At 36.5% G+C, this 26,561-nt stretch overlaps 1 protein-coding gene across 3 annotated transcripts in view; it reads right to left on the bottom strand.

Moving 5' to 3' along the window:
- The window catches only part of NCOA7 (nuclear receptor coactivator 7), a 168,473-nt gene that overhangs the window by 90,023 nt on the left and 51,889 nt on the right, over positions 1 to 26,561 (bottom strand). For all 3 annotated transcript variants that reach the window (XM_049771097.1, XM_049771100.1, XM_049771098.1), the window contains exon 3: positions 3,151 to 3,371. In XM_049771097.1, the coding sequence (XP_049627054.1) occupies positions 3,151 to 3,371 (221 nt within the window). The remainder of the gene's footprint in view (positions 1 to 3,150; positions 3,372 to 26,561) is intronic.

The raw sequence follows: 26,561 nt of genomic DNA, 5'->3' as shown, positions 1-26,561 counted from the left end.
TTATAAAATACCAAATGGGTTGAGATGAAAAGCATTGCCTAAACAATGTAACACATGGTGTGATCATATCAGCTGGGAACCACATGCTTTTAGTTGCAGAAACCTTATCTCTTGCTGTTGGAGCAATGTCAGCATTTATTCCTACCCTAAGATAGTTGTGATTTTATATAAAGTCACCAAAGCATATTTCTCATACATTTGGTCGTTAGCCACAGTTCTTAACTCACAGCTCCCAAAAACCTCAGACATTCCTAAGTTCTAAGAAATGCAGCAGTGTCTTTAATTGTGTGAATAAAATAACTTGAAAAATACCTGAGGACAGGAAACTAGCAGTTGAGTTGCCAATTACTAGTGCCAAATATATAATCAACCATTGTGATGGTTGTGATGAAAACTCCACAAAAACTTCCTCCCAAAAAAGGGTTTCATAAAGTTTCTACAACGTGGAACCAGAAACATTTCACTGCTGCCTTTTGGTTTGTTTGTGGGTCAAACCTGGCAATGCTCAGAGGTTACTCTTGGATCTGCACTCAAGAATTACTCTTGGCAATGCTCAAGGATTGATTTTAGGTCAGCCATGTGCAAGACAAGCCCTCTCCTCACTATATTATTGCTCCAGCCCCTGCCATATGCCATTAACTTAAGCTCTACAGGACAAAAGCACCTTTGTTCAGGATCTTGTCCTCTGTATTCATTTGGCTGTTGATTTGTACCTTTTGCCATCTTCTGTAATAAATGGATGAACCACTGATCAGGCAAGTTTCCTGAGTTCTGGGAGTGGTTCTTTCAAGCACACAGAACATAATGAGAGGGTTGTGGGAAGCTCCAGCTTGTAGTTGGGGAACAGAGTAGGTGTCAGAGTGGAGAGTGGTCTTGGAAAATTGATGCATCTGTGGAATATACTGCTATCTGGGGAGGTAATGTGAGGATGGCTTGTGTCAACAGTTGATGAGAATGGAATGTGCGTTGGTATGAAAAAGCCTTCCCACAAGTACATATAAACCCTATTTCCACACCAGTGGCATCCCATTTTCTCTCTGACAAGCACAATAGGAAAGTTATATTAAACATAAATATGATAACACAATAAGGCAAATGAAAGCAGGATACAGTAATATCAATGCATACACTGGAGTGTCCAAATAATTTTTAAAGCATTTTAAAAATGTCAAGGGGAAGCTATCTGAACTTAAATTACTGATAGTGATTTCCTCACAGAGAAACTCATTTAAGTAAATTTAGATAGTCCTGGTTTTTTTACAAGAACAATTCTTTGTTGTTTACACATAAATAAATAAAAAATGTGTAAAAGATTAAAAATAAATAACATAGATATAAGATGTCTCTGACAATTTGGGGGACCTACTTTGGGGTTTTCTGGATCAAGCCTCTGCAATAAAACCAAGTTCAGATACTTAATTATTCATATATAAATATATTTATAGTTCATATATTTAAATCCTTAAAGATATGGGTATATTCTAGGAAGCTAGGTTTTAGGCAGTAATGATTTCCTTTTCTTCATCAACATTATAATGAAATGATATTGATTAAAATTATTTTACTTCATACCTGCTGTACTATAACACTTTCATTCTCAGAGTTGCTGCACTACCCCGTCCTTGGTATTCTTTCTAGACTAGCAATCTCTGGTTCCCTTTCATTGTATTATGTTTTATTGTTGGTTTTGATTTTGTTTCTTGGGGTCCCACATCAGGGACTACTCAGGGGTCACTTCTGGTGGTTGTATGGAGATCATATGAACTTCTGGAGACCAAATGAGGGTTGATTACATGCAAGAAAAATGTCTTAATGTGTGCACTATCACTTTATCCTCCATTATTTTTATTTTATATTTTTTTGGTTTGTTTTGTTTTTGGGTCACACCCAGCAGCGCTCAAGGGTTACTCCTGGCTCTCTGCTCAGAAATTGCTCCTGGCAGGCTTGGGGGACCATATGGGATGCTGGGATTCAAAGGAGTGTCCTGCATGCAAGGCAAATGCCTTACCTCCATGTTCTCTCTCCAGCCCCTATATTTTATTTTTCAATGTGCTCCAGACATCCTTGGGCTATGCATAGTGAGCATAAAAGAAAGGATCCAAGTCAACCAAGGTTAGCACTTCTATAATTCTACCAGGGTCTCTTTAATTAAAACTCACAAGACAATTCAGAAAACAAGATAGCAAGATACCTTGGGATCTGGGCATGTAGCTCAAGGATAGAGTACCTGCTGGTCCCCAACACCAAAGCACACCATCAAGTATGACCCCAAGAGCACTAGCATTATGATTACTGGTGCAGAAACAAGAATGTGACTCCTAGAAAGCACTAAAACAAAGTATGTGATCACCACATCAAGTGTGCAACAAGAAACATAGCAACAAAAGAAAGGAAGGGAAGAAAAGTGAAGATGTGTGGGAAGAGAAGTGAAGATATCCTTCAAATACTTAATGAATGTTATAGGCCTTGCTCCTCCATTTTTCATTGCTTAGTGGTGCCAAAACATGCAAGCATTGTTATCAACATTTTGATGGCTATGTCTATACAACTTTCAAAAATGAAACCTTTTAGAGTTATACCATGCTCACAATCAACCCTGGCTTGATGGTTCCCGGCACCAAATATGGTTCTCTGAGCTCCATTTGGAGTAATCTCTGAGCACAAAGCCAGCGTAAGCATTAAGCTCCATTGGGTTTTTCCCATCTCTTCCCCCACAAAATAAATTTACTATAGGAAATGTCTCCATTTATTTTATACTAATTAGTGTACATGTTCCAGATTAGAGGTTTCCAACCTTATTTAGCATATTGTTCCCTTTTCAGAAAACAAAATGACTCTATTTTCCCTAGAAATCTATGCTTCTTGCATGAAAAAACAGACCACCCCCAACTGCACCAAAGGCTACTTTACTGCCCCCTGGATTGGTCCAATACCTTCTAGGGATAGTATAAATCATGTTAGGAAGCAGATTTCTAGATGCCGGGAACATATAAGACATAAGCACATTATTCCACTGCAATCCCTTTACATATGACTATGTAAAGGCTGGTGGCACAGTGCAATAAACTATTATTATGAGACACTAAAGTGTTTTAAAAATAATAACACAGAAAAAAAAGAAAATATTGCAGGATTTCCAAAATAACTCACCAGTGCCATAATATCTTTTTAGTTCTGTTCGCCTGATCTCTTTTAGCTGATTGTTTTTCTTCTTCTTTTTCTCATCAGTAGCACATTCCTCTTCCACAGCAATGTTGCATTTGTCTTGTTCTATAATGGCTGTGTTAGCATCTTCATTTCCTGTATGAGTCCTTGTAGCTAATGCTGAGGCCATCTCCGCATTTTGCTTGGCTTGTTTTTTCTTTTTCAGTCTAGGAAAAAGATGGGGGAAGGAAGACATTGGAGAAATTATTTGCAACGAATTAGAAATAAAGCTGTTGGATTTTGAGAAACAGCTACAAGGAAAACACTTTGTATTGTCAATTTTAGGTTTCCTACATCTTTTCTTCATGTTACTTTAAAAATGTTTATACCTGTACCTGTTCCTTAATTTGTTTTTATCATCAACATGTCTCATATAATTCTGAGAATTCTCTTGACTGAAGAAAACCAAGAATCTTCAATAGGCTATTAAATGTTGGGCACTTTTAAATCACTATACACAACTGTCTACCACATAATAATACTACTAGGAACCACCAGGAGTGACCCCTGAGCACAGATCTGGGAATAAATCCTAAGCACTGTGGAGCCTGGCCCCAAAACTAACAATAAAAACAATGCTTTTATCTTACCAGGATATAAAAGCAAGAAACCAAGCAAGGAAACTGGCCTTTACTATAAGTGACATTCTTCATATATATGTCTTTGCTATATTAGAACCAGGGCCAATGGAACTGTACAGTGGGTAGAAAGCTTACCTTGTATGGAACTGACCCAAGTTCATACCTAGTAACCCACAAGCACCCCATATAATCTCCCGAGACCACCAGGAGTGGTCCTTGAGTGCAGAGTCAAGAGTAAGTCCAGAGCACTACCAGCTAAAGCTTCAAATAACAAAAAATAAGAACCTTATTTATCTAGGAACTTCCTGTACACATTTAATTTCTTTTGTTCTCTGGAACAATCATACAATTTTATGTTGGACAATAGATAAGGAAAGTTTGGGAAGATATATAACTAGAATATAGAGGAACTAAGTCTTAAGTTATCTAATAGGGTCATGAGAATCAACTGAAATAGTATGTAATCATATAACATATACAAGCAGAAAAATCAAATAGCAAAAGTAAAAAATCCCCTAATACAATCAGATAATGGTATGAGAACTAAGCATGGTAAGAAATGGCCAGGTAGTCTGTTCCATATTCTATCAAACTATTTTACCTATATTGGTGGTCACTGAACATTGACCAAATTATTTTTTGCATTTTTTTTGTTTTATTTTTGGATTTTTGGGCCACATCCGGTGACACTCAGGGGTTACTCTGATTACAACCCAGAAATCACTCCTGCCTTGGGGGACCATATGGGATGTGGGGGATCAAAGCGCAGCCCATCCTGGGTCAGCTGCATCATTGCTCTGGTCCCTCACCAGTCAAATTCTTTTTTTTTTTTTTGGTTTTTGGGCCACACCCGGCAATGCTCAGGGGTTACTCCTGGCTGTCTGCTCAGAAATAGCTCCTGGCAGGCATGGGGGACCATATGGGACACCGGGATTCGAACCAACCACCTTTGGTCCTGGATCGGCTGCTTGCAAGGCAAACACCGCTGTGCTATCTCTCCGGGCCCACCAGTCAAATTCTTAAGATTTTCTTTTTCCCTTGTTTATTGACAGCAAATTTCATATATTTATTTTAGACTACAAAGTTGTTACATCATATACACTATCAATGTGCAAGTGTCCTTTTACCAGTTCACAGATACTTTTCTTAGAGGTTTGGGCCACATCCAGGTACAGATCCACTCTTATCCATCCCCTCAGACATCCTTTCTGCCTATACTCCCCATACTTTCTTGGTAAGCCCAATTCTACTGTCAGAGTCTAAGAATTTGTTATTTATGATCATTGCCTATTCCTTTTATTTGTTTGCTTCATCACATATGCATCAGATGATCTGGTACTTGTTTTTATCTTTATTAGTTATTTCTCTTTAGGTATTAAATTATCATTAGCTAATAATTTATGGCCTAGGAAAATTATAAAATCAAACAAACTGTAAAAAAAAAAAAGCAAAATCACAAAAGAAAACAGAATTGAAGACTCTAAAAAAAGAATGCTCATTTATTTTTATTTTTTATTATGGTGCTCAGGGGTTACTCCTGGCTCTGCACTCAGAAATCGCTCCTGGCAGGCTCAGGGGACCATATGGCAGGAATTGAACTGAATCTATCCTGTATTGGTTGTATGCAAAGCAGATGCCCTACGACTGTGCTATCGTTTTGGCCCTAAGAAAGGAATATTTAATAAATATATTTATATTATATCATCAATTTTTTTTTGTTTTTACTCCTGGCTCTGTACTCAGAAATTATTCCTGACTAGCTCAGGGGACTATGTGGCTTGTCAGGGATTGAATTCGAGATGGCCACATGCAAGGAAAATGCCTTACCCTTGTGCGATTATCTGCCCCTCTTTCATCAAATTTTTTAATATTTTTCCCAGTAGTAACAAAGAACAGATGTCCAAAAGATACCTGCATCTAAGTATTCACTGCAACACTATTGAGAATAGTCAATATAAGACAACAAAAGTACTCTTAACTTCATGAGTGAATAAAGACATGGCAGGTATATACAAATGAAATACTCTGAAGTTTCAAAAAAATGAAAATAAAAAAAATCTTGTTTTTTGTGGCAACAGGGATGGCAGCTGAAATTACGTTAAGTGAAAATAAGTCAGAAGAAGAAGATAAATGTCAGACGATGTCAAGCAAATGTAGAATATAAAGAAACATAATAAACAGACAACAAAATGAAGTCAGATTTTTGAATTTGGACAGATGAACTAAGGTCACCAGAATGTTAGGGGTGAGAGGAGAGAAAAAGGGGCAGGAATTCAGAGGACTGTTTTGGTGGGTTCTAAGTATTAAGGTGGGCCTGATAACTGACCACATATTCAAATTGGAATGAACCTGAACATCTGAAACATTTATAAATTTTATTATACCATTTTATTCCTTCTAAGAGAGATAAGAACCTGTTTGAACAACTCAAACATTTATAAAATTTTTATACCATATCAAGATGTATTCCTTCCAAGAGAAATAAAAGGTAGCAAAACTAATTATAGGCAATATGAGATATTTTGCTTCTTAATATTCTGGTTTTGTTTTCCAGAATAAGAGTAATGTAAATGTCTTCATTTCACTGTCCTATGATAATGAAATGCATTCAGATCTAGGGCACATACTTTGCTGAACAATACCACTTTTTGGGGACATCTCCTTACAGAGCAATTTTTACACAAGAAAATAACAAAAAATGGAATACATTGTTTTACTCATCCATACCTTCCTACAAACATGGCTGTCAACAAAGACAAGCAATGGATATTATTTGAGACAGAATACACAATAAGGCCTTCACTAATTTTACAAACAGCTCAAAAGAATTTGACCAGAATTTCCGTGACACAGACAAGCAATGGACATTATTTAAGGGGAAAAAAAATGATAGAAAATGGCAATACCAAAACATTTAACAAAGACAGAATACACAGTAAGACTTCACTAATTTTACAACCATCTAAAAAAAAATTTGACCAGAATTTCCATGATAATTTGCCCTTTTTTGGCAGTTATCAAATAAGACTGATACATTCTGATCTTGTAACTAGAAATTAAATGTGAATTTTAGAAACTCACTATAAAATCTTGTCTTCAAAGAATGAAAATACTTTTTATTTTTAGCACTTTCTCTAAGGGGAACAACTGCCAATCTGATGAAGGTGCCAAAGCCCTTCAAACATTTTTTAGAATTTTTAATCTTTTAGGCCTTCTCTTTTGTTATTCAAGTCCTATCTTAATGCATCATTTTTCATAATAGTAATTTTTCAATAAATTATGCTAAACCGGAAACAAGGTCAGACAAGAGTATAAACTCTCCTTATTATACTTAAGCATTCTTAATAAGTCCAATTTTACATTATATTATAATAGACTAAAATATATTTGGAAAATTATCTTAAGCAGATGAGTGATTGAAAATTATGTTTAGCAAGTACCAGTAAGTGCTAAAATTCAAATATAAAATACCTCTATTTTGTGTTGTTACACTTATCTTTGATATTAATATTAATTGATTATGGATTAAATATCAATTTAAATAATATTTTGGGACTAGAGATAGTGGGTAGGGAGATTTTTGGCTGCAGAATCATATATAATCCCCTGCGCCCACCATAAGAGCTTTGAGTGCAGAGTCAGGAATAAGGCCTGAGTACCACTGGGTGTGCCCCCAAAGTTAATAATAACAATGACAATAATGATGATTATGATAACAATATTATTATTTCAGTCTCAAATTCACCATTTTTTCTTTTATTTCTATTCCCGTTGAATTATTTCAGTCTCTTATCTCTCTAAATGGACTGTTTCCTACAATATAATTAATTTTCCTTTTGTTATAAAAATAATACATATTCATACTACAACAGTTTGAAAAAGCAAACAAGTAAAAAGAGGAACCTTTTCAAGAAATGCTAATACCAAGTATCAATTACAGTTTGAGGAGATATTGTAAAAAGCCAGAAGACAGTGACAATTATAGTCTCAGACCTTTCTGAAGGCCGAAAAATAAGACAATATGACTTTCTCATCTGTACCTACCCATCAAGAAATATGAAAGGGCCTATTCTGGAACCTTGTAGTTTTGGTTTTGTTTGTTTGTTTGTTTTTGGGTCACACCCATTGACGCTCAAGGGTTACTCATGGCTATGTGCTCAGAAATTGCTCCTGGCTTGGGGGGAACATATGGGACGCTGGGGATCAAACCCAGGTCCATCCTAGGCTAGTGCTTGCAAGGCCGACAGACACCTTACCACTAGCGCCACCGCGCCGGCCACACCTTGTAGTTTTTTTACATCAAAATTGTCTTCACTTGTAAGAAATGCATACTCACCTTTTCCTACAGGTACATAAACCCAGATTTGGCAAAGAAATAAATAAGATGAACTGCTAAAGAAAGCATTTTAGTAGCTGATGTGTTTTCCTCTGCAGCATTTTCCTTTACTAAAGGTAGAAATACTGACAGCAATCCAAGTAAGAGCTCTGACCTTGTTTCTTTCTTCATCTCCTAAGAGGTCTCTTCTGCTCCTTGCTGACATTCAGTGGGATGCAGTTCAAAAAGGCATCACATGATGAGAGGAGACTTCCAGTGAAAGCTAGAGTAAAGTTTTCTCGAGGGCAGGGATTTGTCTCAATTTCTGCATGTGGCATTCTCAGGGCCTAAGCACAGTAAACACTAACTAAACATCCTTTTTTTTCTCTCCTTCTTCCATAAATGCTCACTGGATCACTTCCATGATACTTGGCTGAGTTACAAGGGTTGAAAGTCAAACTTTGGGTCATGCCTGATGGTGCCTCGGTCCATGTGGTCCTGTGGATGATGGAACTCTGCATGTACTTCAGCACTTTATTATTTTCTCAACTTTCAGTAAATATCTTTTGTGGGGTTTGGGATCCACCAAATGTTCAGGGCTTACTTTTGGCTCTATGCTCAAAGACTTAGAAAATCATATGGGGCTGGCAAGCATATGTGGGCAGGGCAAGAATCTTCCTTATTCCGTATAGAATCTCTCCAGCCTCAGGAAATATTGTTTAAATAAGTGAATAAATAATTAATCTAGATTCTTTTTTTTTTTTTTTTTTTTTTTTGGTTTTTCGGTCACACCTGGCAGCGCTCAGGGGTTACTCCTGGCTCTATGCTCAGAAATCGCTCCTGGCAGGCTCAGGGGACCATATGGGATGCTAGGATTCGAACCACCGACCTTCTGCATATGAAGCTATCTCTCTGGCCCTGAATCTAGATTCTTATATGGCTGAAATCTGCTCTCCTGGTCATGCTTTAACACAGATTCCTCTGATTAGCAATGTGTTTTTCAAAATAAACTCCTGGCACAGATATATTTAAAGGAATAGTTTAGTTATATGTAATTTAAAATGTATTAAGTCATAGATTTATGTAATATTAAATGAGTGTTTCCACATGACTTTTTCCCTTGATTTCATGATACATTTTATAAGCTTTATGTAAAAAAGATACATAAATGGGGCAAGAGGTAAAGCACATGTTTGGCGATGATGCCATGCATTCAATTCCTTACACCATAAAAACAAAAGATGTTGTAAATACTTACCTAGCACAGATTAGCCAATACTACAGTCACCAGTCAGCTACCTATGGTCATTAAATCTAAATAAAATTAAACTGAAGTTTATTCAGTTCTTGTGTTTTAAGAATCATATTTTAAGAGCTCAATAGACTCATGCTAATAGGTGTGATCAATGACTGCAGACTCACAGCCATTCCTATACCTAAAGGACTTGAAGGGAAAATGCAAACAAGAATCTTCCAATATTTAAGTGATGTAATATATTAAAAGAATATGTCTATAAAATTATATTAAAAATTGGTAAAGTGAGGGCCAGAGCAGTGGCACATATGGTAGGGTGTTTGTCTTGCATGCACTAATCTAGGATGAACTGTGGTTCGATCCCCCAGTGTCCCATATTATCCCCCAAGCCAGGGATGATTTCTGAGCACATAGCCAAGAGTAACTCCTGAGTGTCACCAGGTGTGGCCCAAAAACCAAAAACCAAGGGGGGGAAAAAAAAAACTTGGTAAAGTAAAATTCCAGCAGAAGAAAGTAAGTAACTGAAGGGATAGAAAAATATTTTTATTATGTTCTCTTTTGTATCTTTTGGATTTTATAATTTGTTTTTGGTCACTCACCCAAAAGAAAATGCTCAGGGCTTATTCCTGGTTGTGTATTTAGTAGTTACTCCTGTTGGAATCTGGGGGACCATATTGGATGCTAAGAATCAAACCTGGTCAGCTACATGCAATGCAAGCATCCTACCCAGTGTACTGTTGCTCTTGCCAGATCTTTTGGATTTTATAATATGTATATTGTACATATTATAGCTAGTCAAAAAAACATCTTTGTTAAGTATTTAGTCTTTAAGTTTCCTATCAAGAATATTATTTCTAGAAGAAAAATTAAACATGAACACTGTTAATTATTTTAAATTGGTTTACCTTTTTAAAATAAGATATAATAGTTTTATTGAAAGAAATTCATTTAAAAAGACATAAAGGGAAAGAGAGTAAAATGTGTTCAAGTGAGAACAGGACTGCTACAGTTTAAAAAAGCCTTAGTTTTACTTTTTCAAAAAGTCTCTGTTGTTTTTTTTAGGGTCAATGCCCAGTGATGCTCAGATCTTCCTCCTGGGTCATAGTCAGGGACCACTCCTGCAGTGCTCCAGAACAATAAATGACGCTGGGAAGTGAATCAGGTTAGGTCGCATGCAAGGCAAATGCTTTAACTGCTGTATTATCTCTCTGCTTATTTTTCAAAAATTTTTGGAAGAGCCAGGAATATGGCTCAGTGGGAGAGTTCATGGCTGGGATGGGCAAGGCACTGAGTTTGATCTTCAATATCAAACACACACACACACACACACACACACACACAAATTTCGAAAACGATCAAGAGTATTTTAGGACTACTGATAAAGGAGTTACCCTCCCTCTGTACTTCATAAGTATTGTCCTATCTTCAAAAAAGTTAGAAAAAAAAATAAGGTTATCTAGATGAGTTAGGTTATCTTATCTTCAAGTAACAGATAAGAAAAGTAAAGCTTAGAAAAATTAGAATCCCATGGGGCCTGAGCGTTGGCATAAGCCATAAGGCATCTGACTTGTGCATACTAGCCTAGGATGGACCATGGTTCAATCCCCTGGTATTCCATATGGTCCCCCAAGCCAGAAGCGTTTTCTTAGCACATGGATAGGAGTAACCCCTGAGCATCACCGGGTGTGCCCCCCCCCAAAAAAAGAAAAATTAGAACCCTTTTCCAGGGCCACAGGGCCTAATGCAGCTGTGGAGCAGAAATTAGGAAGCTAGATCTGAGCTGATTACATTAGGCCTCCCCTTCCCTTTCCTGATAATGTTTTCAGGACAAATATAACTGAATGAATATCTTTTTTTTTTTTATTTTTATTGTGACCAAAGTGCATTACAAATCTTTCACTGCATCATTTATGGTACATAGTGACAATGAGTAAGGGGCATTCCCACCACCAGTGCTGTCCTCCCTCTGTCCCTGTTCCCAGTATGCATCCCATATCTCCCTCCTCTACCCCCCAGAATGCTAGTGCAACTGGTCTCCACTTTACAACTTGTCGTAGATTGAGCATCCATTTCACCATCATTGGAGATAAAAAGGATATGAAAAGGGGGAGAAAAAAATTTGGTGACAACTACCAAAAAAAGAAAGAGAGAGAAAAAAAAGAAAAGAAAATGGAAGAAAAAAGAAAAAAAAATGGACCCAGCAAATAAAAATAAAAATAAATCTCTAAATAATAGCCACAAGAGTGAAAAAGAATGAGAAAAGTTGAAGAAAAAAGAGAAGGAAAATAAAGTCAAAAACTAACAAATCAAAACAAAACCAGAAAAAGTACGAGTGCTGGAGTGGTAGGGTTTGGGGTTCCCCCCACTTTTTTTTTTGTTGTTGTTGCATATACACAGTAAGCATTGGGGAAGAAAGGAAATTCCCGTGGCCTAAGAGATTCAGGGTTTCTCTATCCTTGAAGCATACCATCATGGGATCAACCCCTGGCTCCATATATACTCATTACCCCATCCCAAAGGCTTTTTTGTGATGCCAGGAAAGTTTCCTCTCGGTTGTGTGTGAGAAAATCAAGCCACTATAGCTAGCGATCTTGGTATTTGCTTGGGTTATAGGTCAGGTTCTAGGATAGAGTCTCGAGGTTCCTATCCATAGTTGTTGTGTTCAGTCTTCTGTAACACTTGCTCCCTGTTTTCATTCAGTCCCTAAGCCGAAGCCTAGGATATTATGGACCCAAAGGTTCTGCTCAGTCTCTGTTGTCCAAGTTGGACCTCTGCAATAAGATATCTTGTGTTGTTTTTAATGTGTCCTGGGCTACAGCCAAGGGTAGAGTTTTCCTTATTAGTCCCAAGGTACGCTTTATTCAGTCACGGTTGTCAAAGTCAGTTTTCTGTTGTTGGTGCTCTTATTTTTCACAGTTCAAAGGACAATATCTCTTCTTATTTCCATTTAGTGTTAGGTGGTGTGATAGGACAGCCTGGTCTTAGGTCAAGTTTTCCTTTCTTTCCTCGTTGTCATATTAAAACTGGCACAAGTTGATGCCAGAGTAGTGTTATAAATCTCCCAATGGAGCTTGGTTCCTGGTGGTGTTGCCCAGGGCTGTATCATTTCTACGTCGGGGATCTGGGGTTTTGGATTGGACTAACACTGTCCAATCTCCTGGGGACTGGTTGTATCCACATGACACATGTTCAGGATGGGAGGCACCCTTCTGCTATAAAAAGTGAGTTCTTATCCCTAGAAGATAAGATCTCCTTTCTGTGTCTATGGTTTACCCTTTTTTTTACTGTGCCCATACAAAAACTTCATAGGATTAAGCACTCTAGCATCCTAGTATTTTTCCATGAGTGTACTGCCATAGAAAAAACCTGAGCTCAGTTCTGGGCTTAGATCTCTCTTTAACCAGCTGAGACCTTTTTTTTGAAATATGCTAAACTCTCCTTGGTGTGTAAGGTAAACAAAGGCAAGATGCCAATATGATTTTCAGGGTCTTGTCTAGTTTTAACATTTTACATATGGCTGAGAAAAGAAAATGTGCTTAAAATGTTTTGAAGTTAAAAATAAATCTTTGAAATCCAAACTAAACCTCTCCAAGATCTGCACTTTCTGTGCTCCCTCTGTATGATGATATTTTCCTTCCACTGTGGAATTCCCAGTCCTGGGAAAATCCAGAAGCCAAGATAAGAACACTATTTACACATATAACCGATGTACTCCCCCGCCCCCCAACAACAAAAAAAAAACCTGGAACAAAAATAAAACCCAGTTCTATTTGGAGCCATTAATTCTATTAAAATAGAAAATGTCAAAAATAAACCTACTATAATAGCATTATAGTCTTTCTGCATATTCCTTGATGACTCATTTCATGAAGTTAAAGTTGATATGCAGTTTTGACTTATAGAACTCTGAAGACCATGAAAAAGGTGCTTAGGACAAAATAAACAATTTTTTCAGTATAATTCTAACAAATATACAATAACGAAACCAGTTTTCACAAAGTAGTGAAAACACCCCCAACCCCTTGAAATATTCAAGCAAGTTATATCAAGTTCTAATCTCTAAAGACATATATGGCAACTCTGCACAATTTTTTTTTTTTTTTTGGTTTTTGGGTCACACCCGGCAGCACTCAGGGGTTCCTCCTGGCTCTACGCTCAGAAACTGCCCCCAGTAGGCTCGGGGGACCATATGGGATGCCGGGATTCGAACCACCGTCCTGCATGCAAGGCGAACGCCTTGCCGCTGTGCTATCTCTCCAGTCCCTCTGCACAGTTTTTATTGAGTTATAATCAACATTATTTTTTTCATTTCAGATGTAGAGTTAATATATGCATATACTACAAATTATCATAATAAGCTTTGGTAACATCCATCATCATACAGAGTTAAAGTATTTTTTTCTTGTGATAAAAACATTTAAGTTATACACTTGTATGGATCAGGAGAAATAGTAAAGTATATATGGCAGTTGTCTTAGACATAGCCAATAACATGTATGTGACACCCTACATAATTCCTCCAAGCATTGCCAGTAATGAAGCTTAAACACAGAGCCATGAGTAAACCTCAAACACATAAATGTTTATATGTACAAATATAGTCATAATCTCTTAGTAACTTTCAAATATATAATTCAATATTATTAACTACATACCATATTATCTATCACATCCAAAAGACATTTTTATCTTATAACAGGAAGATTATAACTGTACTTTTGACCTTCATCCATTTCTGTAATTCCCCCCCCAATACTTGAGTTTAAGTATTTCAAAATTTCCCAATATGGACATAAGCATACCAACACAATAGGCTTGGATGTAATCATGCATGAAATGGGAAAGGAACAGAATTAAAAAAAGATTAAAATATGACCCTGAATAATAACAAAATGAAGCAAAGCCATCCTAAACCCAGGAACAATCCTATTTGGAGATATATGTATAGAGATTTTGATCTATGAGTACAGAACAAAGACTTCTGTGATAAGAAGAGAGAAGAGGGGAAAACACTTACTATAGAGAATTTGGTATTGGATTCTCATACAACAAACATAGACTACTTTTATAATCACAGGGCCAATGAATTTTCTAAAATTAAGAAACTGTTGTTATGACGACATTTTGCCTTCCTTATCTCTTTCAATAGCACAAAACCATAATTTCTAAGAGTCTTCTTTTCTTCTCTCCCTGATAGCTGCTCAGGAACTTTCTGTGAGTTCTTATCCTTGGCTGCTCCAATTCTATCTTGCTCACTGAGCTGCCTGACCTTCAGAATCTTGGCTCTTTTCCTTTATTGCCACTTGCACTCAGAAAAATGGAATTAGCCAGGGAATGAGTTCAGCCTCAGTGGAAACATCTGCCACTGAAGCCTCTAAGTTTCAATTCTAGGGATGTGCTCCCGGGTAAATTACTAATTGAAACTTAAGACTTCTAGTCAGTGCATCAGAAATAATGACTACAGATGGGTTTCTGTGACAATATACTAAGATGTACACAGAAAGCTCACTTTTTTTTCAGTTGCTACTTTGTTTCTTAAGACAGGAATATATTCTGAGAAATGTGTTATTAGGTGATATCAGCAAAGGACAAAAAATGATGAGTATGATTATATTCACTTTGATGCTATATATACAATCTACTACACATCTAGGTGATTTGGTCTACTTTTATTAGAACCATTAATACAAGTGGTTCCTTGTTGGCTGAAATGCAATTAATGTGATGTGTTCTTGTTAAAATACACAAAACAATAGTCTGTGGGCTGGAGCAGTGGCGCAGGCGGTAGGGCATTTGACTGGCATGTGATAACCTAGGATGGACTGTGATTCAATCCCCTGTCTTCCCATATGGTCCCCCCACCCCCAAGCCAGGAGTAATTTTTGAGCGCATAGCTAGGAGTAACCCCTGAGCATCAGTGGCCCAAAAACCAAAAAAATAAAACAAAAAAAAAAAAATAAAAGGCAAAGAAACTAGAACTACTAATTTGTTATGATGCAGCTGTTGTCATTAATTTGGGAGAAGAAAGTTCTCAGGAGCCAAGGAACTAAGGAAATACATAAAACAATAAAATAGTAGCAAAGACTCTTTCAGATGAATAATATTGGATAATACTTTGACACTTCACAATGATTTTCTTGCTCTATATCAGCATTCATTTTAATTCTATGTGTTTACTCATTGATATAAAACTATACATTCCTAAGAGAAGATTGTCTCTAGTCATTCATTTTATTTTGTAATTTTACAAATAAGTTTAGTTTTCCATTTCCAATGAAAAATCTCTATGTTAATATATGCCAAATAAAATCTAAATAAAGGCAAGATAGGAAAAGTAATTGAAAAGAAACATGAAACTCATATTTGTTTGTAACCATCAGAGTTAAACTTGTATCTTAAAATTATGATAAAATAAAATCATCCCATTTAAGAGTAATCAAGGGTAAAAAATCATAAATATATCAGATTCTACCAAGATTCACTCATTGAGACGACATTCTTTTTTAATTTTCATCTAATTTTGACAATGATTTTTCTCCACACATCACTTCCAAAAAAAATTCATCAGCTAAACATGGAACCTATTATGCTGAGTGAAATAAGCCAGAGGGAGAGAGATAGATGCAGAATAGTCATACTCATCTATAGGTTTTAAGAAAAATAAAAGACATTTTTGCAATAATTCTCAGAGAAAAAAGAGATGAGGGCTGGAAGATCCAGCTCACAATATGAAGCTCACCACAAAGAGTGGTGAGTGCAGTTAGAAAAATAACTACATTGACAACTATCATGACAATGTTAATGAACAAGGGAAGTAGAAAGCCTGTCTCAAGTACAGGCGGGGATGGGGGGAGGAGGGAGCTTTGGGGCATTGGTGATGGAGAAGTTGTACTGGTGAAGGGGGGTGTTCTTTACATGACTGAAATCCAACTACAATCACATTTGTAATCAAGGTCTTTAAATAAAGATATTTAAAAAAAAGAAGTATTTGGGGCTGTATATGGTAATTGTCTTGCATGTGATCAACCCTGGTTCAATATTCAATACCATATATTGTTCCCTGAGAACCACCAGGGATTACTCCTGAGCTATGAGCTAGAGATACCCCCAGAGCACTACAGGAATGTGTGTTCTAAAAATAAAAAAATAAAATAAAAAGTACATTCTGGTTTCAAAGAACAATTATACTTTATTTATTTTGGGGTTTTCAGGACACATCCACTAATGCAGGGATTGGAACCAGGATTGAATGCAGGCAATGCCTTATCTCCTGTACTATCTCTCCAGTGCCAAACCAATAGTTGGGAATAAAAGAGAGACAGAAATAGAAATAAAGAAGAAACTTCAAGTTAATAACTAATATTGTATATGTAGAGGTAATCAAACAATAAAACAGTATCTTGAAAAAAAAAAAAAAAACAAAAAACAACTGCTATAAAATTCCAGCCAGGCACAGACCACAAGAAAATCCCTTTTCACGCTTTTGCTATTGGAAAAATGTGTGAAGATAAGCAGTTTTCAGGGAATTCTGCTATCAAAGTACTGGTGCCATAGATGAAGGAAAACATTGTCATATTTTCAGAGAATAAGACTTGTATATTTTTGAAAGACATGTTTCAGAGAACTTTACACTAGAATCAGGCTGGCAGTATCACTGCCACTAATGAGATGAGTACTCTGTAAAACATTTTCCTTGTATTTATGAGATGAAGCAGACTTCTGACAGATAGGTATGTTCATGTTGAAGTCTGGTTCCCTTATCTAAAGGTCAAGATGACAAAGTTGAAAAAGTCATAGGACAATCAATGGCAAACAGCGATAAAATATTTCATCTGTCAAATGAGATGGAAATAAATATCTTGCACTAAGAGGCAGTAAATGTTGTGCTGCATCATTAGCAAATTTCTATAAATATGATGCTCAAATATTAAGAAGCTTACTGCCTGTAAATCAAAAATAAACCAATAGAAAGCAACACAGGAAAAAATTGAAAATAGAATTATTAAAAATAAAAAGGCAGGGCTGGAGCGGTGGTGCTAGAGGTAAGGCATCTGCCTTGCAAGCACTAACCTAGAATGGATCGCGGTTTGTTCCATCCCTAGCATCCCATATGGTCCCCTCAAGCCAGGAGCAATTTCTGAGCGCTTAGCCAGGAGTAACCCCTGAGCATCAAAGGGTGTGGCCCAAAACAAAAAAAAAACAAACAAAAATGAAAAGGCATTTGGAACTTTTCTGATTGTCTCTAGCTTTCAATTATTATGTATGTTATTAATGTATGTTTATCGTGTAGTTTAACAGAATGAAACTAAATGGCTAAGTTCTCTGTTGCTGATGTTAACTAATTACCATGAACTACGTAGCAAAAAAAAACCCAAGTTTTTCTCTTATAGATCATAAATTCAGAAGCTATTTCAGAAAAGCCTTCAATGATGTAATTAACTAGTATTTTAAAACATTTTTAAAAACACTCCAGTGACTAAACACTTATGGAGAGAATTATTGTTTAACTTTTTAATGTTTAACTCTAGGGCTGGAGAGAGTACAGGGGTTAATACGCTTACTTTGCCTATGTGGCTGACCCTGAATAGACCACAGATGCCCCCCCACCCCCCAACACCATCAGGAGTGACCTCTGAGCACAATGACAGGAGTAGTTTGAGCACTGCTGGGAATAGCCCCAAATGCACTTCCATTCAACTCCCAAAATTAATACAGGATTTAACTCCAGTGCTGAGTTCAGTGTCTATAACACTATAGATATCTGTAGTAGACTTTGTTGTTTGGTGTCTATAATGGTATTTCCTTATTTTGAAAGCCTAAATTTTATTTGAGGCATTGCCATTTACAATAAATGCTCAATTCCTAGTGTTTTTGAGAATTGTCCATATTGTTTTCCAAAAGGGCTAGGCCAATCGGTATTCCCGGCCTCACATTCACACCTACACTGACTGATTTTGTTCTTTGTGATATTTGTCAATCTCTCTGATGTGAAATATCTCATTGTTAGGATTTGCATTTCCCCAATGATTACTGATGCAGAGTATTTTTCATGTCTTTGTACATCGGTAATTATTCCTTGAGAAAGATTCTGTTAATCTCTTCTCATTTTTTTATGGGATTGATTATTTTTTGTTTGTTTTATTTTGGGGCCACACCCAGTGACACTCAGGGGTTACTCCTGGTTATACACTTAGAAATCTCTCCTGGCTTGGGGAACCATATGGAATGCTGGGAGATAGAACCGCGGTCCATCCTAGGTTAATACGTGCAAGGCAGAAGCTCTACCGCTGTGCCACTGCTCCATCCCTGAGATTGGTTATTTTTATCTTGTAAAGTTCTACCAGTGCTTTATATATCTTAGATATTAATCCTTTATAAATGAGCAGTGGGCATATATTTTCTCCTAATCTGTGGGATGTCTGCATCATTAGCAAGTTCTTATAAATATGATGTTCAACTATTAAGAAGCTTACTGCCTGTTAATCAAAAATAAACTAATAGACAGCAACACAGGAAAAAATAGAATTATTAAAATCAAAAAGGCATTTGGAAGTTTTCTGATTCTCTTTTTCTTTCAATAATATCACATTATTTATGTATGTCACTTGTGTAGTTTAGCAGAATGAAACTAAATGTCTGCATCTGGTCATCATTTCAAGGTACAGAAGCTTATTCATTTAATGTAGTTCCATTTATTTATCTTTGTTGTTATTTGCTTAACTAATAGCATGAACCTCAGGCTTTGATGTCCTGCAATGTTCTACCTAAGTTTTCTCAATGTATGTAATAAATTCAGGTGTGAGTGACATCAAGCTCTTTAATCCATTTTGATTTAATTTTTGTGCATGATGTTATAAAATGGTTTGAATGGTTTTTTTTTGCAAGTAACCAGTTTCCCAGGCACCATTGTTATTTGGGGGGTGGGTCATACCCAGTGATTCTCAGGGGTTACTCCTGGCTATGTGCTCAGAAATCACTCCTGGCTTGGGGGACTATATGGGATACCGGGGATCAAATGAAGGTCTGTCCTGGGTCAGCAGCTTGCAAGGCAAATGCCTAACCACTGTGCTATAGCTCCCCCACACCTCCGGCACCAATGTTTATGAGGTTTTCCTTGATCTACTTCATACTCTTTGCTCTTTTATCAAAGATTAACTTGTCGATATAACTGAGGAACTGTCTCTGGGTTCTCAATTCTAATTTATTGAGCTGACAGTCTGTCCTTACTCCAGTATCAAACTATTTTTTAATTACTTTAACTTTATAGTATAGCTTATAGCTGGGAAAGAGAAGTCTTCCATCTTCTTTTTCACCAAAAAGTCATAAGTATTTTATAAGGATTTCATTGAATCTATATAGTGCTTTGGGCAAGAGTGTCATTTATCTTAGGTTAAGCCTTCCAATCTCTCCAAAAAAGAGAATGTGTTTCCATTTTCTTGAGTATTCTTATTTACTTTAGTAGTGCTTTATTATTTTTCTTCATATAATTTTTTTACCTCTTTGATAAAGTAATTCCTACATACTTGATTTTCTAAGACACTGTTGTGAATGGTATTATTTTTTTCCCTCTTGAAGGTTCAATTTTAAATAGATACTTTTTCCTACTAATATCATATCTGGGGGCCAGCGAGGTGGCGCTAGAGGTAAGATGTCTGCCTTGCAAGCACTAGCCAAGGAAGGACCGGGGTTCAATCACCCGGCATCCCATATGGTTCCCCCAAGCCAGGGGCAATTTCTGAGTGCTTAGCCAGGAGTAACCCCTGAGCATCAAATGGGTGTAGCCTGAAAAACCAATATATATATATATATATATATATATATATATATATATATATATATATATATGGGTAGGTCTCACAACTTCCACCTATCAGCTCCAAGAAGAAATACTAGACCCAGGGCTTTCTGAAATCAAAGTTCAGTCATGGTCATTATTCCAGTGATTCTATGTAAGGCTTGTCTAATCAGAGTAAATCCCAAAACCTGAGTGACCTATGGTAAACACACTGGCTTCTCCTATTATTGCCCAAGAGAAATTCCACATTAGTACTATTTAACAAGTCCTTGATAAGCCTCAAAAAGTAAGACAAATGACTGAAAGATCTTAAATACAGAGAAATTAAGGCATGATGATACTGTTTGTGTCTCAAATGCCACCATTTAGGCTAACCTAAAACCTAACTTTTTATTTTTAATGTAAGGTTTGCTAGAAAATTCTCCATTTTTTTCATGCTAGTTTGATCTATTTTCTGTTATATGATTCACCTCATAGCATCACCACAAAGAAAGAAGAGTTTTAGTTTAAAATTTTACATGAGAAGTCTGCTTCATGTGAATGACTCCAAAACACATTCTGGCTGAGTTGGGGTTCAATGGAATCTTAGGAATTGTTCATCTTTGTCAGGTGACAATAGAACAAATATCCGTTATGTCTTAAAACTACCTGTATCTACCAAAACTGCATGATGAGGGAACTTAAGAGAATTTTTAAATTTTTTGAGTAAACTGCTTACCAATTCCAGCCTTCAGGTAGGCCTTCAAATAAAATGTGCTTAAAATGGTCAGCTTAAAGTAGAGCCAAGTGAACATAAAACTCCTTCAAAAGGTTTGTTTGTAACTTCCAACAGCTTGAGAAACAGGTAACTTAAGAGTACTGAGAAAGCAGGAAAGTCAAATTTTATATTCCACACTAAAAGTAAGAACATAGAAAGGAAAGAACTTTACTACACCGAGATGAGAATCTATAAAAATCTCACCTCTCTTTGGCCCCTCTCAAATAACTAATAATTCTCTACCACACACAGAGTGTTGTGCCCCCTTATACTGCAAATACACTATTTCATAGATGCAGCTAGAAAACAACTGAGAACCAATGAGGAATAAATAATACACCTCCATCTGTTTTTTTGCTGCCTTGAAGCAGAGATCTACCTAGAAAGGTGATGGATAAGGGCTTAACAAGGGAATCACAATTCATGAATAGTATTTTATTTCCTTCCAAAAACCATGGCTCAGCCTAACTTTTATTTCTAGTTACTGTGAACCATAGGATATGACCAACAGAAATAGAAAAAAAGTTGCTAACATTTTTAATGGATTACATATTAAAGAAATCCCCACTTGTTCAAGCAAATGTTTCGAAGTCACATTCACACAACTCCAAGAGAAATTCCTAAATTTCCAAATCTCTGCCCTCAGGAAATTGGTGGTTAGGAAAGTCCAGCTCCCCAAAGAGCTCTTCTTCAAGGTTATGAACACAGTGGTAAAGGGGTTCAGAGCAAAATAGTATAACTGATAGGGCATTTGCCTTGCATGTGGTTGATCTGGGTTTGACCCAAGAATCCCATATGGTCTCCAGGGTACCACCATGAGTGATCCCTAAATTTAGAGTCAGGACTAAGCCCTGAGCACTACTGGACATGGCCCATAAAGATAAAGAAATTGGCCAAGAATTAGCCATTTTGAGCAAAGCTGGTAGTTGCATTAAAGCTAACCAACTAAGAACCTGCCTTTCAAGTTCAACAAGAGAGGACAAATGTATTAGATCACTGACCACTGGTCACTATCAGTTTCTTTACCCTAATGGAAATTGTCACTTTAAGCTAATCAGGATTATTCTAAGGTTCGTGAACATCTGAATAGCTACCTGAAACATCTTCACACTTTCCAACTCAGGAAGATATGAAACTAAAGATGTGACAATCTTCGTGACATTCAGGGAATAGAACTAGAGTCACCTACATATAAGCAACTACCTTCTGTACTATTTCTCCAGCCACAGTGCAGGATGGTGTTTTTTACCCACTTATCTCAAAAGTTGGACATACTGAAATAGGAAAAAAATAGACAAATTTTATATTATGACTACCTATTTTTTATTGTAAGTGGCACACATGAAGTTTTATCTAGTGAATATTTCAGAAACACAGAAAAATGTCTCATGAGAAAACCTATATAAAGCCAAACAAATTTAATTAAAAAAACAATAACAAGACACTAATAGATATTTCCCCTATTATGCACTTAAGTGCATTGTCATTTTTGTTTGTTTGCTTTCGCACAATACTCTATACTCAAGTGCTACTACTGGCAATGTACAAAGAACCATACAGTGCTGGAATCTGCACTTGGGCTCCAACTTACAAAAGATGTTCCCAAACCTCTGAGCTATCTCTCTGGTCCAAACATCTCACTCTCTAAGCCTATTTTGTCATTTATTAATACTATGCCTACAAATATTGTGTCTGTAACATGAAAACTAAAACTCACTGTTTTAACAGTTTCTTTAAGGTCAACTATTTCTCAGAGGAAATAAATGTATAGCCAATACATAGGAAAAGGCAAAAAAGTCTTATTTGTACTACAGATCTATATCTATAAGAATAAGAGCAAAACTGCATGTTGAAAAAATTTGATGAACATTTTGGGTTTGTGTTAAAGCTATATTGGCTGAGCAGGCTGCTCAGTAGGGATGGTTCTTTATTTGGGGAGGCATGTGAGAAGAATTAATGAGAATGGCTTTGGGATTATGAAACTAAAATTTCTTCTAAACATTTTAGCTGTTGAGCTAGTTTAATAAATGTTTGTGTGCATACTTTTATAAGTAAATTTGTCTTTCTGATGCAGCTCTTTTTCATCTCCATTAAAATTAAGTTATAAGAATCACTTAAAATTTACAACCTCAAATGAACAAGTCACCAAATTTCCAGGGGCAATTGTATCAGTCCATGGTAAAAAATATATACAATTTTTTCTAGAAAATAAATGTATAATGAAACACAATTTCTAGAAAAGATGCATGAAAAAGAGCAGAAAAGATAACTCAATGGCTATGGACATACTTTGTATGCAAGAGGCCCAGGTCCCAACCTCAGCACCACATGGTCCCAGGAGTTGCTAAAAATGACCACTGAGTAGTACCTCAAATTTCCATGCCAACACCACTGGATGTGGCCCCTAAACAAATAAAAAGGCAGAAATATTTTTATATCAGCAAAATAATTATTTTTAAATTAATAAATATTTTTAAATTAGCAAAATGATCATTCTGAAAATCAAGAGAGAAACAAAATCAATTGTGAAAAATTTCCCCTTTTATTGTGTGTGTAAGGAGGCTTCCATACAGTGCTCAACACACCTAGGCAATACTTGTCAATATTCAGCCTTGCTGTGTGAATCTAAGAGTTTAATGCTCAGACTGGTGATAAAATGTTGCTGAAATTCAGTAGTGCTTGGGGGCCATGAGGGCTATATCCAGTTATGCACAGCATGTACTCTAGCCCTTTGACTCTAACCATTTGTTGTCTGTGGCATACATGATGAAATTTTTATAGTTAGAAAAGCATGGCATGGCTTCTAAACAGAATGAAGCTCAAACCAAAAAAAAAAAAAAAAAGGCAAATACGTGGAAGAACCCTAAAAGAATGACAATGGGAAGCTTAATTTCAAAATAAGGAAAAAATGTTTGGGTTTTTCTATGTTTACAAGCCCAGTGGTCCTTAAAGTTTATTCCTAGCTCTGTGTTTGTGTATCACACCTGGAAGGACTAAGGGGACTATATGGGGTGTCAGGGATCAAACCTAGGTTGGTTCACATGCAAGACATGCATGCTATATATTATACTACTGCTCAAACACAAGAGTAAACATACTAAAGAATGTGATAACTGTCTTTAATGGGGAGACTTAGAAACTCCCCAGATTAAATTCAATATAAAAATATTCAAGGATATGCCAAGGATATTTGATAATCATGTCAAATATCAAATATCTGCCAAGGATATTTGATATGATTCTGTCGTGATATGATATGCCAAGGATATTTGACAGATTCTGTGTAGATCATAAATAACTAGAATATATGGAATAAGTTGAAATGAAACACATTTTAACTAAAACATTTTTTTATTATAAAGATCTTGTTTCATTATCTGCATCAAATTAGGGATTCACCTTGAACAAGGGTGACACTTTGAACACTCTTCCAAACATTGTCATCAATGTCTAGATTTTGAATCATCTTAATGAATTTTTTAAGAAAATGGCAAGAAGTTTTGGCAGAGTAGATTATGGGATTTACATTTTGACACAGCAAGTTTTAAGTCTGCAATGGAGAGGATGAAGGCAACAGGAATGTTTTATCTCCTGCTTTACTCCTTTGCCAATGTCCTCATGACTCTTCAGGGCTCAGTTTCATTAGCTGGTCTCTCAAAGAGACCCTGCTCTAAAGGATTATTCCCATTACTTGACAAATATGCTTAATATTTAACCTTCCTCCTTGAACTTTAAGAACTGTCCTTGACTTCCACATGTTTCTCTACTCATGCTCTAATTTTTTACTTCCTTTTCCAAATTCCCAGAATTGCCTAGAAGCACTGTCTCCATTCTCTTACTTTCCATATACATAAAACTGGCTCCTAACAATTTAAGAAAATATTTGTATTCTATCTTCAATAGCCTTCAAGGACCCAAACTTAATGATACTTTTCAGTCTTCTCAGTCACCTTTGTCACCTTTCCTAATCCTCTTTCAAAGTTGCTGAACTGTTCTCTTCTCCCTGATGTGCTGTCTGTTCTCTTCGCTTCTGTGATTCCAGAGCTTCTGATTATTATAAGGGTCGAGAGCACTGGAAGCTGGAGTTACCAAAGCAGCTATTTCTTTGTTTACTGTCTTTTTTACTTAACCACATTCCGTCTGTGATCTCACTGTTTCCAATAGTTGGAGCCAACAATTTCAAATTTCTCTGTCACACCAGACCACTGTTTTCACTCCAGATTCCTGTGTCCAATTATGCACTGAGAGAGTCCAACTGTCTTTAATGAGAAGACTTAGAAACTCACAGGTGTATCTCGAACAATTCATTCAAACATAAATTCTTGGGATTCCTCTTAAAAACTGTGACTTTTTTCTAGATTCCCATTTTTGTTCTACATTCATGTAACTCAGGTAATCACATTCCTAACATTGTCAAGAAAGTTCTTTGTGCCCTGCTTTTGTCAGTCCCCCCCCCACACTTTTTGTGTTATCCTCTCCAAAACTACTCTAGAAATAGATACAAGGGCTGAAGAGATATAATTGTTAGGGTGCATGCCTTGCACCTTGTCCCCATGAGCTTTGCCAGAAATGATCCCTGAGTTAGAGTGTGGCCCCAAAACAAATGAACAAAAATCTGTCAAGCTTTTTTTTTTTGTCTTATGGTATTTGAGTTTAAGTGTTTTCCTTTCTTAGAATAACCCCTACCCTTCCATTGGAGGATACCAGTCCTACTCTAAAATTCTTCAAAACTACTACAGGTTTGTAGTTTCATATAACAATGCATGTTTCTCTCTTTAACAAAGTAGTTCAAATCTAAGAAGACATATTGTAAGACAATAAAGCCTTGTTATTTAAGTTAAAGAACAACGTAATATCTTTTTTTTTTTTTTTTTTTTTTTTTTGGTTTTTGGGCCACACCCGGCGGTGCTCAGGGGTTACTCCTGGCTGTCTGCTCAGAAATAGCTCCTGGCAGGCACGGGGGACCATATGGGACACAGGGATTCGAACCAACCACCTTTGGTCCTGGATCGGCTGCTTGCAAGGCAAACGCCGCTGTGCTATCTCTCCAGGCCCACAAAGTAATATCTTAAATATTGGCTTATATCAGCTCAAATTCCAAAATGGTTATTAATGCAAAAATAGAGAATGAATTCCCTATACATTAAAAACAAACAGGAAAAGATAATTACATATATGTTAAACTATAATATGTAAATAGAGAATATTTGTAATATATAATATGTAAGTATAAAATAATTATATAATTTTTATCTGTAATTTACTGTAGAGAATGAAATTTCCTATAGCATGTACTTTCTAACACACATGTGTACAACTCATTTTTACATTTAAAATATTATAAATTGGGGGCTGGTGAGGTAGCGCTAGAGGTAAGGTGTCTGCCTTGCAAGCTCTAGCCAAGGAAAGACAGAGGTTCGATCCCACAGCGTCCCATATGGTCACCCCAAGCCAGGGGCAATTTCTGAGCGCTTAGCCAGGAGTAACCCATGAACATCAAACGGGTGTGGCCCAAAAAAACAAAAAAAAAATTTATAAATTGATAGAATACATTTAAAATCAAGGCTGGTGGTGCAGCCTTGCATACAGCTGACCTAGGATGGACCTTGGTTCGATCCCGAGCATCCCATACAGTCCTCCAAGCCAGGAGCAAT

This window comes from Suncus etruscus, chromosome 4 (genome assembly GCF_024139225.1).
Source record: "Suncus etruscus isolate mSunEtr1 chromosome 4, mSunEtr1.pri.cur, whole genome shotgun sequence".
Lineage (NCBI taxonomy): Eukaryota > Metazoa > Chordata > Mammalia > Eulipotyphla > Soricidae > Suncus > Suncus etruscus.
The sequence above is the reverse complement of the archived record's forward strand: the minus strand, read 5'-3'. Positions and strand labels throughout refer to the sequence as shown.